Source organism: Equus asinus, chromosome 9 (assembly GCF_041296235.1).
Source record: "Equus asinus isolate D_3611 breed Donkey chromosome 9, EquAss-T2T_v2, whole genome shotgun sequence".
Taxonomy (NCBI): domain Eukaryota; kingdom Metazoa; phylum Chordata; class Mammalia; order Perissodactyla; family Equidae; genus Equus; species Equus asinus.
In genome coordinates this window covers 94,371,707-94,389,660 of record NC_091798.1, presented here as the reverse complement: position 1 = coordinate 94,389,660, position 17,954 = coordinate 94,371,707, and the positions used below count along the sequence as shown (strand labels likewise).

The 17,954-nt window shown below is 39.1% G+C and overlaps 1 protein-coding gene across 5 annotated transcripts in view; it reads left to right on the top strand.

Annotated features, from left to right (window-relative positions):
* Positions 1–17,954, top strand: part of TNPO1 (transportin 1) — a 91,680-nt gene that overhangs the window by 53,779 nt on the left and 19,947 nt on the right. For all 5 annotated transcript variants that reach the window (XR_011506064.1, XM_044778041.2, XM_044778043.2 and 2 more), the window contains exons 8-14: positions 447–569; positions 2,500–2,618; positions 9,819–9,879; positions 10,422–10,590; positions 13,390–13,542; positions 14,482–14,707; positions 16,766–16,937. Coding sequence is in view for 4 of the 5 variants with exons in the window: in XM_044778041.2 (XP_044633976.1) it covers positions 447–569; positions 2,500–2,618; positions 9,819–9,879; positions 10,422–10,590; positions 13,390–13,542; positions 14,482–14,707; positions 16,766–16,937 (1,023 nt within the window). In the remaining variant the exon portion in view is untranslated. The remainder of the gene's footprint in view (positions 1–446; positions 570–2,499; positions 2,619–9,818; positions 9,880–10,421; positions 10,591–13,389; positions 13,543–14,481; positions 14,708–16,765; positions 16,938–17,954) is intronic.

The following is a 17,954-nucleotide window of genomic DNA, read 5'->3' as shown; positions in this document are numbered from 1 at the left end:
TAGCTCAGGGTCAATCTTCCTCACCAACAAAGAAAAGAATCTGGGTTGTTAGGAATAATTTCTTGACAGACAGTAATTTTGAAGGGTAAATCAAATGGTCTTTTAATGATTATCTCTACTTCTCGGTGAGCTGAACGAATGCCCCTGTGTCCTAATGACATGGTTTTATTCTCACAAACTAAAAATTACCTCAAAACACAACTGATCATACTCTATCAAAGAATGGCTTTAGATTGCTTACCAAAATCATAATTTTTGGAAATTATCCTACATTTAATTGCCTTACTTTATAACCTAATATTGTAGGCCAGTTTATTCAGTCTTTGTATTGTATCTTCTTAGGTTTCTTTAAATGTTACCACCTTGCAGATTACTGGTTATGATATATAAACCTTTCTAATATATTGGAATATTTTAACTACAAAAAAATATTTCTTGTGCAATAGAATCTCTTTGCATTGGCTGGTGATGAAGAACCAGAGGTACGAAAAAACGTGTGCCGAGCACTTGTGATGTTGCTTGAAGTGCGAATGGACCGCCTGCTTCCTCACATGCATAATATAGTCGAGGTAACACAGGCAGTTTAAAGGCCTGCTCCTTGTTGTTCCCCCAAGAAAAATCCTGGGCACAAAGTTTACGATGTGAAACCGCTGTTTTCCAATTTATTTAACACAGAACTATAAAAAATAGGATTGTCATAAGATTAGAAATTATCTTTATGGTGATTTTTCTTTGATGAGATTTAAGATGTTAAAGAGGGGAGAACTTGTTTAAAGGAGTAGATAGCTTTTAACCAGGATAACTAGGAAATATTTAGATTGTGTTTTTTAGATATGGGTTAGGCTAAATGATCCATAAAACTGGTAGATTAAGTGGCATGTTCTTGTGTCACTGGAGTTTAGAATTTAAAGAGTTGTTTTCTAACCATTCCTGGTAAAATTGATCTGATGAACTTGTGATTTATGGTCCCAGTGAGATTTCTGAGTAGAAAATACGTAACCATTATAGTTAGTTCCAGCAAACCATTTAGATTTTAAAAGGCCCTCTTTCAATCTCCATGCAATTAAAATAACTTTACTAGGAAATTCTAAGTACGTTGATCACTGTTTAGCCATTTTTAAAGGAAGGAATACATGATAACAAGGTATAATTATTATTAAAACAAAATAATTTGGGCAGTGCTCAGTACTGCTTGCATCAGACTCTGCCACCTGGCTTGCCTGTTACTGGATGTAGTTGTACATGAGTGATATATGGCTTTGCAAGTGTATTAAATAGGACGTTATCTAGGTCCTCCCTTTCCCTTCCAGAAGGCCATCTGGTGTGGAGAGGGAAGGTCTTTTCCTAAAGGATGGGATCTAAAACCTGGGAGAAGAGAGTTAGCACCTATAATGTGCAGCAGCTCTCATTCTAATACCTTAGCAAGGATAATTCTAGAGATGAGGAGATGTAGCAGCATGAGATGGGGATAAGTGACGTTTTCTCTGATGAGCCTCTTCTCTCTGTGAAGTGTTTTGAAGAGTCAGCTGGAGCTGGTTGAAAGTTTAGCAGGAGAGATTAGAGTTACCCAGAGAGTTACAGCCATTTTATCATTTGCTGGGGCCGTGTCACAGCTGGGAAGCCTGATTTATAATGCTGCAGTTCTTCAGCAGTGCTCAGCTTAGTAGTGGGACATGGTGTGGATGTGATAGCAGCTGGCCTGTCACAATGTTGTGTCGTCATACTTTGTCATGTGAGATGTTTCAGTTAGGCAGAGGATGGGTACGAAGAATTCGTCCGTTGACCCCAATTCCAGTCTAAGGTACATTGGGAAATTACACACGTCCCTTTGACAAATATAGTTTTGTTTTTGTGTGTAAGGGCTTTTTTAAAGGAGGGTAGACACTATGTCTTTGGATAGATTGGGGAATCAGATGTTCCTCCAACAAAGAATGGATTTTGCTTGGTATGTTAGAGGACATGATAGGCCTGTTTTGTTGGAAACTACAGATTAGAGTTGCATTACAAAATGTCACTACTTTGCAAATTAAAAAAAAATTAACTTTTGTAATTGTATATGTCAGTATCTCTCTAAATATGTGAAAGTATATCCATTACAAGAGACAGTTTGAGTGGTTATGTTGTAAAAAAGATTCTTCATTTTAAGAAAGGTATTAGGGAGTTTTTTACTTTAATGTTTCTGAGAAGACTTAATGTTTGATTATTAATACATTTTAAACATCTCAGTGGTTTTATGAAACGAAGTACACCTGTACGGGAGCAGGTAAACAACACGTGTTGAATACTTTTCGTTAGGCAGAGTTGTAAAGTGGTAGTTCTAAGTGTGCGTGCGTGTTGGAGCTGACTAGGAAACTTGTTTCAAGTCCAGAGCCTGGGTTGAGAACCACTCTGAAGTGCAAGGCCATGGCAGAGGACCCTTATCTTGCTGAAATGGGATTAGGTTTGTTTTGATTGTATGATTTGAATTGATTAATTTTAACTGTAAACTTTTGTTTACAGTACATGCTACAGAGGACCCAAGATCAAGATGAAAATGTGGCTTTGGAAGCCTGTGAATTTTGGCTCACTTTGGCTGAGCAACCAATATGCAAAGATGTACTCGTGAGGCATCTTCCTAAGTAAGTGTTTCTTCTTATGGATGCTACCTTTGTTCTTAAATTTAACAGTGATTTTTCATTTTTATATTTTTAGGTTGCATTCTTCTGCCACCAGGGACTGAAGTTCTGAAGAAGTCAGACTTAATTTTACTGTTGGCAGAAGTAGAGAGAGTTTTCAAGAAGCAATTACATTTAATTATGTGAGGATGGTTTATTCTAAATCATAATTAATTTTGGGTAATTCATGACACAGCTCCTTTTTTTAATAATCCTTATAGTTTGACCATGGACTCTGGTCGGGATTTTTTCTGAAAAAAATCATTTCCTGCTAGTTGTGATGCTCTGAAATTTTGGTTAATCTATTGTTAATCCTATTTTTAACCCAGTGAATGCTGTTAAATCAGGTTTTTGTTTTGCTGAGGAAGACTCACTCTGAGCTAACATCTGTTGCCAATTTTCCTGGATTTTGTATGTGAGCCACTGCCACGGCATGGCCACTGACAGACGAGTGGTGTAGATCTGTGCCCAGGACGGACCCTGGGCCGCCGAAGCGCCGTGTGCTGACCTTCCCCATAGGCTGCTGGGGCTGGCCCCAGTTATTTTTTTAAATAATGTTTTTTCCAGTTTTGTAGAGCTATAATTGACCTAAAACATGGTATTAGTTTGGTATCTACAGCATAATAATTTGATATATGTATTTGAAAAGTAATGCTTACTTTCTTTTGAAAATAAAGTAATACAGGCTTGTGGTAGAAAATTACAATGCAGAGAACTTAAAATCTCCTAGATTTTCACCACCCTGAGTATTCACTGTTAGTATTTTTGATGTGTTGTCTTTTAATGTTCGTTTTCCCTTGTGTTGGTACCGTATACCAAATACCGTGTTTTCAGGGTGTTTTTAAACTTGGTAGTATGTAGAGCATTTAACATGGCGTCTACCTATAGTTAGTGCTGAAATGTTTGGTTACACTCTTTTCAGTTATTGTAGCTTGTGTGCTGTCTGAATCATAAATAATCCTGGAGTGAGCATCTTTCTTTGTCCGTAAGTGGTGGTTTCTTTTAGGTGGAATTCCTGGAAGTGATTTTTACCAAGCTCCTAGGGTCTGAGCATTTTAAAGCTTCTTCGTAAATATTCCAAATTGTTCTCTAGTGAAGTTATGCCACTTTACACCCCACCAGCAGTGTCCTGTCACATCTTTTGCCAGCCATTAGTTATAATTTCTCTAATCTTACCAAAATGGATAAGCAAAAAACAAAACCATTTGTTTTTTTTTTTTTTCAGTTTTTTTTTTTTATTGAGTTATTGATAGGTTACAATCTTGTGAAATTTCAATTGTACATTAATGTTTGTCAGTCATGTTGTAGGTGCACCACTTCACCCTTTGTGCCCACCCCCCACCCCACCTTTCCCCTGGTATCCACTAAACTGTTCTTAGTCCATAATTTCAAATATGAAATATGAGTGGAGTCATACACAGATTATCTTTCTCTCGCTGGCTTATTTCACTTAACATAATTCTCTCAAGGTCCATCCATGTTATTGCAAACGGAATGATTTTGTTCTGTTTTACAGCTGAGTAGTATTCCATTGTATATATGTACCACATCTTCTTTATCCATTCGTCTGTTGCTGGACACTTAGGTTGCTTCCACGTCTTGGCTGTTGTAAACAATGCTGCAATAAACATTGGGGTGCACAGGACTTTTGGGATTGCTGACTTCAGGCTCTTTGGATAAATACCCAATAGTGGGATGGCTGGATCGTATGGTAGTTCTATTTTTAGTTTTTTGAGGACTCTCCATACTGTTTTCCATAGTGGCTGCACCAGTTTGCATTCCCACCAGCAGTGTATGAGGGTTCCTTTTTCTCCGCAACCTCTCCAACATTTGTTGCTATTAGTTTTAGATATTTTTGTCATTCTAACGGGTGTAAGGTGATATCTTAGTGTAGTTTTGATTTGCATTTCCCTGATGATCAGCGATGATGAGCATCTTTTCATGTGCCTATTGGCCATCAGTATATCTTCTTTGGAGAAATGTCTGTTCATGTCTCCAGCCCATTTTTTGATTGGGTTGTTTGATGTTTTGTGGTTGAGTTGCGAGAGTTCTTTATATATTATGGATATTAAGCCTTTGTCAGATATATGACTTGCAAATATTTTTTCCCAGTTAGTGGGTTGTTTTTTTGTTTCAATCCTGTTTTCATTTGCCTTGAAGAAGCTCTTTAATCTGATGAAGTCCCATTTGTTTATTCTTTCTATTGTTTCCCTTCTCTGAGAAGGCATGGTGTCCGAAAAGATCCTTTTAATACTGATGTCAAAGAGTGTACTGCCTACGTTTTCTTCCAGAGGCCTTATGGTTTCAGGTCTCACCTTTAGGTCTTTAATCCATTTTGAGTTTATTTTCGTGAATGGTGAAAAAGAATGGTCAATTTTCATTCTTTTACATGTGGCTTTCCAGTTTTCCCAGCACCATTTGTTGAAAAGACTTTCTTTTCTCCATTGTATGCCCTCAGCTCCTTTGTCAAAGATAAGCTGTCCATAGATGTGTGGTTTTATTTCTGGGCTTTCAATTCTGTTCCATTGATCTGTGCACCTGTTTTTGTACCAGTACCATGCTGTTTTGATTACTGTAGCTTTGTAGTATGCAAAACCATTTGTTTTAATATATTGTCGTGTTAGTGGAGTCATATTTTTTTCAGATGTTTACGGTACTTGGATGTTCTCGTTTTCATATAGGCGAGTTCTTTTTCTTTTCTCACTAGGAAAGCAACAATTCCATCTATGTTTTATTCCAGCCAATCTGGAATTTATTTGGGAGTAAAGTGAAAGGTGATGTGCTAAATGGATTTTTTCCTTCAGGAAGTCAATGTATTGATTTTTCTTCGTTTTCGCCCTAACTTGTGATGTCGCTTTTATGATATGCTTGTTTCTTACTATAGGATCGTAGCATTCTAAAAATCCTATAAAGAGATGTTAATTCTTATAAAAACTAAAGAGATTTTATTAATGAAAACCCAAGCTATAACATTAAGAGATAATTACCGATAGTACACAATTACAGCTAGATGCTCCAACTCTGTCATTAGACTAATAAAATCTAAACGTCCTTGGAGCAGGTGGGAACTTGGTAGCAGGCTGGAAAATCAGCACTTCCCTTTTTGCTGTGCTGATTAATTAGTGCAAACATTGTAAACAGCTCAGTGCCAGCATAGCTGGGTTTGATTTATGTATCTTCCAGACCACTCTTTGGGAACCATTTTTATATAAAACAAGGCTGCTTTTATTTCAGTTGAAATAATGCATTGTGAAGATGGGAAAATATCAGCATGTATCTGATGCTGACATAAAAAAAAATGTGATAAAAGAGCTTGTTTTTCCAAATAGCTCTGTTAACCAGACTCTTGTTTAGGATGAGCAAAAAAGGTTTGCCTGGGCATCAAAATTGTATATATAATGACATCGCTCTTCTTTATATGGACTCACAAAGAAAGTACTCATGTGACAAGGGATGACATTAAATTCTTTTTTCTGTTTCTGGGCTGTATAGTCTGCTCTGTTTTTTTTTAAGCAGTAGTATACTCTTAATTATTGAACATTTAAAATGTTTTTTGCTACCTGGTAAAGCAGGTCTTCATTTCCTTTCTCTTTTTCCTCCAAAATTATTTTTACTTTTTTCCACCTTTATTCTTGTACATTGATAGCTCCTGGGCCTTTAATTCATGTAGAACAATTAACCCAATGCCCAGCACATATGTAAGTATTGAGTAAACATTCATCGTTGGTATTAACGTTATTGCCCTTCCGTGATGTGGCATAGAAAGTTCTTATTTTCAGTGGCTACCTTAGGCTTCAGGAGAATGATTCTTAACAGTTAGACCTCTTCAAAGATATAGTCTGCCTTGCATGATTGGAATTCAGCAGACACACGCCATCTTGCCACATGGTCACAGTTAACTCCCGCATCTCTTCCCAGCCTCATTTTCTTACTTGCCCAGCTGTTTGGGTCCTTATTTCCTGCACATCTACTTTTATTCTCTCTCTGGCACAGACATTGTGATCCACACATGAACTGCACTGAGCATCAGCCTCCAGCTGCCCTGCATCTCCCCTGCTCTGGATTAATTGAACTCTCTTTGCTTCTTGTGCAATCCTGCTGGGAAAAGCTGCCTTGCTGGGAGGATTGATGGCCGTAGCACCCATGGCCATCAGCGCCGAGTGGACCTTCACACCGTCCGCCAGTTTGTTTTGTTCCAGATCAGCTTTTGTCTTCCATTCGCCAGAGCAGCTGTTTCAGACCCTTATCCCTCTTCTGACGTTCTCTTCATTCAGTGTGTGAGCACTTCTGTTTATAGGGGAAACAGGGCACCCTCCATCTTGCCCCAAAATTAACAGATATCTTTTCATGTGAGTTATCCTTTTCCTAACCAATCTATTTATGGTCTTGGATGGCATGATTTTTTCCTTATTCCAGGGACCTCACTCCATCAGGTAAGATGTATTCTCTCAACTTTCCCCCTCTGTTGCGTCTTCTCCATAACTTTTTAACTTGCTGCCATTTCTTCCATCTTAAAAAGATTCAGAGAACAGATGAGGCTCTGTCTTCACTTACCTCACCTCCTGTTTAGCTCTTCAGTACTTTACAGTCTGCCATCTGTCCTCAGCATTTCCCTGAAATTATCGACAAAGATCATAAATGATTTAACTATTGGTGATGCAGATGGACCTGGTTGTCCTACAAAATGCCTGTAGCTTACAAAATATGGTTCTATGTGTTATAAATTTTTTCTTGTTCTTTTTTTTTTGTGAGGAAGATTCATCCTGAGCTAACGTCTGTTGCCAATCTTCTTCCTTTTTTTTGCTTGAGGAAGATTAGCCCCAAACTAACATCCATGCCAGTTCTCTAATTTGTATGTGGGATGCCTCCACAGCATGGCTGGTCTGCACCTGGGATCTGAACCCACGAACCCCAGCCCTGAAGCAAAGTGTGCAGAACTTTAACCACTCAGCCATCAGGCTGGTCCCACTATGTATTATACGTTTTATTTAGTTATGTTATACTATCTAAATGTTAAATTACTGTTACTCTTTCTCTTTTAGAATTTAGAAGGACTTTGAGTGTGGAAGTTTGGCTGGCTCACATTTTTACATCTATCCAGGGGATTTTAAATCCCACTGCTTCTGTTTCCCTGTTAGTAGTCCTTTAATTAACGAAGGCTTGCAAAATTATCTCGTTGATAGAAGAGTTGTGCTAAGAATTGGTTTCACACCTATTTATTAAGTTGACGTTAGAGCATGCAACTGAAGTAGGGCCTCAACAAAGGCTGAAGACAGTGTAGGCAGTGAGAGTTTCTTGTGTCCGGTGTAGGGAAAGAATTATCTTTGGAGTCAGGCCCAACTGGTATTGAATTCTGACTCTCCCATTCACTTAAAGCTTATGACCTTGTGGAGATAATGTAACCTCCCTGAGTTTGAGTTTACTCCTCTGTAAAATGGGGATCACTAGATTAGAAGGAAGGAGCCTGTTGATCAGCCCACAGCTGGCACTCTGAGCCTGAGTTTCTTTTGCCTCTTCATACTTCCACTCTTTTCCCAGGACAGTTAAAGGTAGAATTTGGAAGCAGAGGACTGTGGACTTTGTTAAACGTTTACAAAGTGTTCTGGTACCTTTTGTCCTCAGTAGACTCTTTCATGTGTGTTTGATGGGCCAGTGAGAAAAAAATTACCAAAGCTTAAAATTATTACAGCCACAAGAGGAACTGAAGTTAGTGTTTTGACCTCTATTTATGTGTTTTGATAAGTATTTTTTTTTAACTAGACATCATAAGTATTCCAGTATACCTGGAATTCCATGTTTACAGACATTGTGGCTCAGCTTTTTAATGACTACATAATGCTTTAGATTGGCTATGATATGCTGGTTTATTTAACTATTTTCTTACTGGAAATTTAAGTTGCTCTTAATTTCTTAAGAAACTGAAATTTGAATTCCCTGACTTTTTCTCAAAGGTTATAATAACCTTGTCCATAGAGCTCTTTTTTTCTTTTTGATAAATTCCTTTAGACTTACTGTGTTGTTACATTTTAAACGCTGGCATCTCTTTTACTAAAAGGAATACAAATACTGAATGCGGGCTCATTGTAAAAATGTCACACCATTTGGAAATAAAAGAGAAGTTTTGTCTTTTATTAGCCTGCTCACTGCCCTCTCCAAAGATACCAGTTTATTGTATATCCTTCCTAGATAGTCTGTGTAATCTCAGTATTTTTTAACTCAAATGGAAATGTGCTATATGTGTTTTGCACCTAGGTTGTTGGTTTTTGGTTTGGGTTTTTTTTTTTAACTTAGCCAAGCCCTAAATGATGAACATTTAGACTGTTTCCAGTATTTTTGTTATTTTTTCACGGTCTTTTAAAATTGGGAATGTTGGGGCCGGCCCCATGGCTGAGTGGTTACGTTCACACGCTCTGCTTTGGTGGCCCAGGGTTTCGCCGGTTCGGATCCTGGGGGGCGGACATGGCACTGCTCATCAAGCCGTGCTGAGGCGGCATCCCACATGCCACAACCAGAAGGACCCACAACTAAAAATAGACAAAAATGTACCAGGGGGCTTTGGGGAGAAAAAGGAAAAATAAAGTCTTTAAAAAAAAAAAAATTGGGGATGTTTGTTAGTATATTTTGCATAAATTCTTAGGGGAGAAATTGCTGGGTTTTTGTTATTGTTTTTATTTCTAAGCACTATATATATATATTTTTTTAAGATTTTATTTTTCCTTTTTCTCCCCAAATCCCCCCAGTACATAGTTGTGTATTTTTAGTTGTGGGTCCTTCTGGTTGTGGGATGTGGGATGCCGCCTCAGCATGGCTTGATGAGTAGTGCCATGTCCGCCCCCCAGGATCTGAACCGGCGAAACCCTGGGCCACCGAAGGGGAGCGTGCAAACCTAACCACTCAGCCACGGGGCCAGCCCCCGTAAGCACTATTGACAAGCTATCATATTCCCACTAAGATTCCATCCATTAAGTCTGTGCCTGAATATATAAAAGGCCTGAGATGCATGTCAGGAGTACTCATCATGTGAGAAGGGCAGACATCACAGAATATGCGCCAAGACCCGTGTTGGCTGAGGTTGTGTCCTCATATTACTAGTATACATATGGTTGTTAAGACTTTTTAATAACTGTGTTGAGATCTCTGTTTCATGAATTCCTTTCCCTCTAGGTTGATTCCTGTGTTAGTGAATGGCATGAAGTACTCAGATATAGATATTATTCTGCTTAAGGTAAGGAAGGTTTTCTGTGAACAGAGATTATTTTTATTGACTGAGTAAATCTTTGAATTTGACTAGTAGAACATCCATTTAGAATAGACTATGTCAATAAGCTTTCCGTTGTATATTCTGTGCTACAGAGTTCAAAGACAGAAGCAAACAATGGATTTGGGTGGAAATTGATCCAGCTTAATTGGAATTAAGTGGTGACCCTAGTAGACTTAGCTTTAATTTTCTGTTGATTCAGATTACCTAGAGTTTATTTTAAAAGATCTTGTAAATATGCTCTGAATTTGATTCGGGTGCTCTGGATCATACCAGCTGGTGGTAGGCAATCTAATGCAATTGAAGTACCCGTCACCTGACAGGTGTTATGATAGTCTTTTCTTCCCTTCACAGGAACTGTTCTCTGCACAGGGAGTGGTTCTTATTGAAGGAGTAGGCTTCAAAATCCTGTGCATGACCCCATCTCTGGATATTCTGATTCTTTTACTCATGTGCCTATTATTAGCTTAAAATGAATAACACCAAAATTTTCCCTTTTGAAAAAACAGGGTGATGTTGAAGAAGATGAAACGATTCCTGATAGTGAACAGGATATAAGGCCGCGTTTTCATCGATCAAGGACAGTGGCTCAGCAGCATGATGAAGATGGAATTGAAGAGGAAGATGATGATGACGATGAAATTGATGATGACGATACAATTTCTGACTGGAATCTAAGTAAGCCAGAGAGGGAAAAGCAGAGTTGTCTGCTTTGATAACAGTATTATCAAGAAATAATTCACGTATCATACAATTCACCCATTAAAGGGTACAATTCAGTGGTTTTTAGCATATTCACAGAGTGGTGCAACCATCACCACAATGAATTTTGGAACTTTTCCGTCACCCCAAAAAGAAACCTCATCCCCATTGCAGTCACTCCTCATTTTCTGCAAGTCCCCCAGCCCCAAGCAACTACCAGTCTGTGTTCTCTCTCTCTAGGTTTGCCTGTTCTAGACTTGCCCTATAAATGGAATCCTATAGTGTGAGGTCCTCTGTGACTGTCTTCTTTCACTTCGCATGTTTTCAAGATTCATCCATGTAGTAGCATATTTCAAGACTTCACTCCTTTTTATTATGGAAGAATAATCCATTGTATGTGTAGAGCACATCTTATTTATCCATTCGTCAGTTGATGGACATTTTGTTGTTTCTCCCTTTGGGCTATTGTGAGCAAAGATGCTGTGAACTTTTGTCTAAAGTTTTAAGTGTAGATGTATGTTTTCACTGGGTCATATGGTAACTGTTTAACCTTTTGAGGAACTGACAGACTGTTTTCCGAAGTGGCTGTACCACTTACTTTCCCACCAGCAGTGTCTGAGGGTCCCTGTTTGTCTGCATCCTTGCCAACACTTGTCTGTCTTTTTATTACAGCTCTTCTAGTGGGTGTGAAGTGGTATCTTACTGTGGTCTTGGTTTGCATTTTCCTGGTGGGCTTTTCTTATGTTTAATCTTCATTATATTCCTTAAGAAGACTTCTTACCTCAAACTCCTGTTTCTCAAAAGACTATCTATTGTTTGATACTATAAAATAGAAACATTGGCCACAAGCTTTTCCTGTTTTCCTAACATAAACTCATTTTTTGTGATAATTTGCATGACAATTAGCTGATTATCATGGATAATTCTAAAATAATATAAATTGCTTTGTCATATTAAACTTACAAAATATGCTTTTTTAAATCTGTTAGCTTCCAACCTTTGCTGCAAATCCACATCATCTGTTGAGCCGGCATCCTAGGCTGCACTCTGATTAAATAACTCTGGGGAGGAACCGAGACACATCTGTTTCACTTGCTTGCTTGCTGGTTTTTAAAGCTCTGCTGCTCTAGTTCAGGGTTTCTCAACCTCAGCATTATTGACATTTTAGGCCACGTAATTCTTTGTTGTGGTGGCTGTCCTGTACTTTGTAGGATGTTGAGCAGCATCCCTGACCTCTGCCTGGTAGGTGTCAGCATCACCCACACACACACAGTTGTGACCACCCACAGTGTCTCCATACATTGCCACATGTCCCCTGGAAAACACAATCACCCCTGTTGAGAACCACCACTGTAATTCAGAGTTGGGATTTCTAGGACCTGATGATGCGGTTAAGAACATAAATCATCAGCCTGGACTGTGTGGTTGGTTTGGTTAAATAGTGGTCATTCCTCTGTTGCCAGTTTAGCTTCCTATAACTAGCAATTGCTCAGAGTGCCTGATATGCATTGCCCTGAGCCAGGGACTTTGTGCACATGCCACGTTTAATCTTTCCAGCAGCCTCACGTAGGTAAGGAAGCTACAGAGAGAAACTTGCCCATGGTTAGCACAGTCCTGGTGGCACGTCTAGTGTTGGAACCCAAATCTCACACAGGACGGGAACCCACAATCTTTACTGCTACACAAATTACCTTATGTGTACCTCAACTTTCATGTGGGCGGCAGGAGGGGTTTGTGATTACAATATAGGTAACTACCAAAGAAATAATGTACATTGAATTGGGGGAAAACTACTTCCTCTTTACGCCCCACCCATCTTTACATGTCCTTCCGTAAGTTTTTCTGCGCACATACAGACAAACACATGTGTATCTTCGTTTTTGGAAGGGAGGCTGACTTTGCAGATTGAAATCAGATTATATGTACTCTGCTGGCTCTTTTCCATGTATCATTTAACTAATTCTGTGTCTGCACATATAGATTCATTCTGTTTCATAGCAATCTATTCATTTGTAAGGATCTATTATACAGTATAACTGAGACCCTTGTTGAGGAGTAAGCTGTTACTTCTGGCCAATGTAAAAGCTTTTTTTTTCCCTAAGGATTTTACTGTTGTCTACTAGTTTGTGACTAACCGTTTATTATGCCTAGTTCACATTGGGGGAAAAATTTGGATACTTATATTTTCGTTCTTTTCAATTTTTTTGTTCTTTTTAAATTAACAGTAAATGAAATCTGAATTGATGTATAATTCCATAGTTAATAGCTCCTTTGTCTGTAAAGAATGTTTTCGAGCTTATTTTATGCTTCATGTGCTGGTGGCTTTTGATCCATTTTATTTGCCTAACCCCCACCTAAGTCATTACATATTTGATTCTGAATGATCTACCACTAGGAATGTTAAGTAGAAATAATAAACGTACACATTGTGCTGTGGGATTTTAACAGTGGGCATTGTGTCCTAGAAGCATTAAATTGAGTGGAAAAGTATTGGTTTTAATTTTCTATATAGACAAAAGAATTCTCATATGACAGGCATGTACAGAATAGAGTATCTTTATAATAAGCTTGCTAATTGTAATTCTTGGTCATAAAAAAGTATTCTTGTTAATAGAATTTTTTTCATGTGACAGACTGCCTCCTCTTTAATTGAGTTCTTTGAAACTGCAGAGGTATGAATGAAGTGTACGTGCAACAGATACTCATTTTATGTATATATATAACAAAATGATAATAGACGTTAATGTTATATTTTTGAATTAACTATTTCCTTAGGAAAATGTTCTGCTGCTGCCCTAGATGTTCTTGCAAATGTTTATCGTGATGAGCTTTTGCCACATATTCTGCCCCTTTTGAAAGAATTACTTTTTCATCATGAATGGGTTGTTAAAGAATCTGGCATCTTGGTTTTAGGAGCAATTGCTGAAGGTAAGTCGCAGTTACCTTTGAACTGTAGAGTTCTCAGTTGGCACCGCTGTGGCCAGGCTGCTGTCAGGAATTGTTACTCTATAGGGAAAGACTGTTCACTCTTGAATTCACACACCCCTTTGCTCTTCTGTTGCTGATGTGGGGTAGACAAGACTGTGATCCACGTTTACCTTTAAAAGACTGTTTGAATCTAAAAGCCATCTTAGGATAAGTTTTTACTTTGAACCAGTTAGCTATTATTAATTAAAGAGCCGTAGGTTTACTTCTAACCCCAGTCAGATATTTTGCAAATGCTTCTGTTAAAGGGAACAGAATGAGAGGCCTCAGATGTCAGAAGCATCCCCATTGCTAAAAAAAAATAACTTTGTTCCATAGGTAAGTGTAAGAAACATGCTGAGTCAAGAGTGTCATCATCCTCTACAAAGGGTTGTTATTCTGTCCTGGCTGTATACCCCTGTGTACAAAAAACTGAAGTATCTTACAAGCATTTCTGAAAGCCATCAATTGTGTAGCAGACGTAAAATATGAGCTCCTAACCCTACTGGAAGATACATAGGGGCAATTAGCTCTATTTCAGTTGTTTTTTTTTTAAGAATTTCGGGGCATATTATTACAGCACAGTCATGCATCGCTTTACAGGAGGGACATGTTGTGAGAACTGCATCTTTGTGTGAACATCAGAGAGCATACTTACGCAAACCTAGATGGGTACAGCCCACTACTCACCTAGACTCTAGGTCCTAATCTTATGGGACCACCATCGTATATGTGCTCCATCACTGATCAAACCGTCATTAGGCAGCACATAAGTGTATATTTGTTGCAGTGGAGATGATCTGGATATTTTTTTATGGATGCATGTGTTGGTTTAGTATTTAACTGAAATAATTTTGTTTTAACCAAATTTTAGCACTTTCTGAAAGATTTATTTTTTTCTAGGTTGCATGCAAGGCATGATTCCATACCTGCCTGAGCTCATTCCTCACCTTATTCAGTGCCTCTCTGATAAAAAGGCTCTTGTGCGTTCCATAACGTGCTGGACTCTTAGCCGCTATGCACACTGGGTAGTCAGCCAACCCCCAGACACGTACCTGAAGCCATTAATGACAGAATTGCTAAAGCGTATCCTGGATAGCAACAAGAGAGTACAAGAAGCTGCCTGCAGGTGGGATGAATTCATAACAAAATGGGCATTGTGGGGGAAGAGAGTGGGTATTTCCATGAGAAACTAATTTCAGCCTTGTGGTGGAATGGTGGTATTAAATCATTGGTGGAGTTTTAGTACCTATAGTTTTCACATGAGGATTTTGTAAATCCAGGTGTGACTAACTATACATCAGTCTTCACTGGTTCTTCATTTTTTTCCACTCAGTGGCTATGATAATAGTAGAATTCTCTTTCACTCTAATTCACGCAGACATCTGGAGTGGTGATGACAAGGGTCCTACTCTTGCAGGAAGTAAGAAGTTTGAGCAGATTCCCATCACTGGTCTACAGTTAACTATCATTACTCCACAGAAGGTCCCATAGGGACTGTCGTCTGTCACTTAGTGCATCTGCTAGAGTAGCTGCTCTGGCCATTGTGTTCGAGGCTGTCTCTGTTTAGATGTCAGACCAGCAGTCAGTTTCATTACTACAGATATTCCGGTTTTCTGGAATAAACCTTTATGTTCTAAAAAGGGCCACTTTCATTTATAGCTCTTAATTTCTCAAATAGAATTGCTTTTACCATTGACTTTGTTAATAGGAAGAAATCACTGTTGAAAAAGAGGAAAGTCAGTTTAAATGGAGTTGGACTTTACCAAGTCTGAAGCAAAGTATCTGGGAGAGTTCTGATTCTTAATGAGATGAAAGTTGAACAAGGGGGCTTTGGGGATTGATAGCACTGAATTTTTTTAAGTAGGAGGAGGATACAGATTATGTTTCGTTTCTTGCAGTTTATTCATTCAGCAAGTTTTTTTAGATCCCTACTAATTGCTAGGCATATACCAAAGCTGGGTTTACAGCCCCTGCCCTCTTGAGACTTACAGGCTAGTGGGGAATACTGAACAGCTATATAATTACAGTTAATGGCAAGTGCTGTGAAGGAAATGGTTCGCAATGCTAATGACCAGGAGTTTCATTAACAGTTGGCTTAAGCCTATCATTTTAGGAAATTCTCAACTGGGTAGAACAGAAAATAATACAAACCTTAATTTTAGAAATGAAGGGCCAGATATACCTTAGAGTCAGACGAGTTTAGGTCTAAATTGAAGTAACTGCACTGAGACTCTGGACCTTCTCCTTTCTTACACAGTTGTCCTAACAGACAAGCCTCACATAATGCAGATTTATAGTAACAGATGCACTGTGCACTCTAATGCATAGTGTAGGGCTTAGAGAAACTTTTTTTTAACTTTATTGAGGAATAATTGACAAATATAATTGCGTATATTTAAAGTGTACCACGTGATCATTTGATATACATATATATGGTAGAAAAGTTACCAAGATCAGGATAGTTAACACATCCATCACCTCACATGGTTAACGCAGGTCACTCACTCTTGTGTGTGTGGTGAGAGTGCTTACGACCTCCTCTCAGCAACTCTTGAGTATTCAGTACCGAATTATTAACTGCAGTCTCCATGCTGCACCTTAGAGCCTCAGAAGTATTCTAATAACTGAAAATGTGTGCCCTTTGACCCACATCACCCCATGTCCCCCTCCCACTAGAAACATGTGAGCGGTCGTGACACTGCTCTGTTCTTACACATCTCAAACACACTAAGTGTCAATGATGTTTCTACAGTTTTGTGACTGTTGGCATGCACCTGAAGGGCAAGGTGTACGTTAGAGTGTAGCATTTTCATTCTCATTTCACCAATCTGAAACGATCGCTGGAATGTAAGCCCCCTGGGAACAGGGACATCGTTTGTTCGTTGCTCTGTCCCCAACACTCTAATAAATAGTAAACACCAAATAAATGTGTTGAACGAATAAATATGAGTCAGCATCGTTTTAGTTTTAGATTTTACCAGTGTAGTTAAGCAGATGCCTATAGGTGACAGCCTTTTTGAAAGAAGTGGTAAGGAATGGGAAAGAAATAATAAAACTAAGCACCTAGTGTGCTGCGTGTAAAGTGTAAATAGATATTCTCTCAACTTAGTTTCCTATCTCTGTTATATTCTGTTCCTTTTCTGCAACAGTAATTTCCCTTTTTTTTTATTTTTAACAATTACAGTGCCTTTGCTACCCTGGAAGAGGAGGCTTGTACAGAACTTGTTCCTTACCTGGCTTACATACTTGATACGTTGGTCTTTGCGTTTAGTAAATACCAGCATAAGAACCTGCTCATTCTGTACGATGCCATAGGAACGTTAGCAGACTCAGTAGGACATCATTTAAACAAACCAGTAAGTATCTCTGATTAGCTAGGATGAAAAAATATGTAGCATAGTCACAATCAGTAGGTTAACGTATATTCGGAAATTAAAATGTTTAGGGAGATATGTACACTTAGTGTTTGGTGCTTTAAGAATTTAGATCTTGAAAAGGCAGCAAGTGTATTTATCTTTTATAAAGTATGAAAAAATAAATATGTGCTTCATGTGGAAATTACAGCAGCATCTCACATGAATGCACCAACATTTTTTATGGTGACTAAGGGAAAAGGGATGAAGACTTCATACTCTGGATTTCCCTCGTTACTTTATTCCGAGTGTTTTCCATCTACCACTTAATAGCACAGCACCTTGAGAGCCCTGGGTCCAGGCAGCTTCGTTCTCTCACCGGACTCTCAGGTGTGGGGAGCACTGCAGCTTGAGAGTCCTGGGTCCAGGCAGCTTCATTCTGTCACTGGACTCACAGGTGTGGGGCGCACTGCAGCTTGAGAGCCCTGGGTCCAGGCAGCTTCGTTCTCTCACCGGACTCTCACGTGTTGGGAGCACTGCAGCTTGAGAGCCCTGGGTCCAGGCAGCTTCGTTCTCTCACCGGACTCTCAGGTGTGGGGAGCACTGCAGCTTGAGAGTCCTGGGTCCAGGCAGCTTCATTCTGTCACTGGACTCACAGGTGTGGGGAGCACTGCAGCTTGAGAGTCCTGGGTCTAGGCAGCTTTGTTCTCTCACTGGACTCACAAGTGTGAGGAGCACTACAGCTTGAGAGTCCTGGGTCTAGGCAGCTTTGTTCTCTCACCGGACTCACAAGTGTGAGGAGCATTGCAGCTTGAGAGTCCTGGGTCTAGGCAGCTTTGTTCTCTCACCGGACTCACAGGTGTGGGGAGTACACTAGATGAAACAGTTAGAAATTGGGGTAGCAGGTGAAAAATGCTCACTACGGTACCGAAGAAGTGTGGCTAAGGAGCCAGAGAGACCCTGTCTCTTGTGGTGTTAAGGGTGGAAGAGGAGGGTGCGATTAGATTTTTTTAAGTAGGG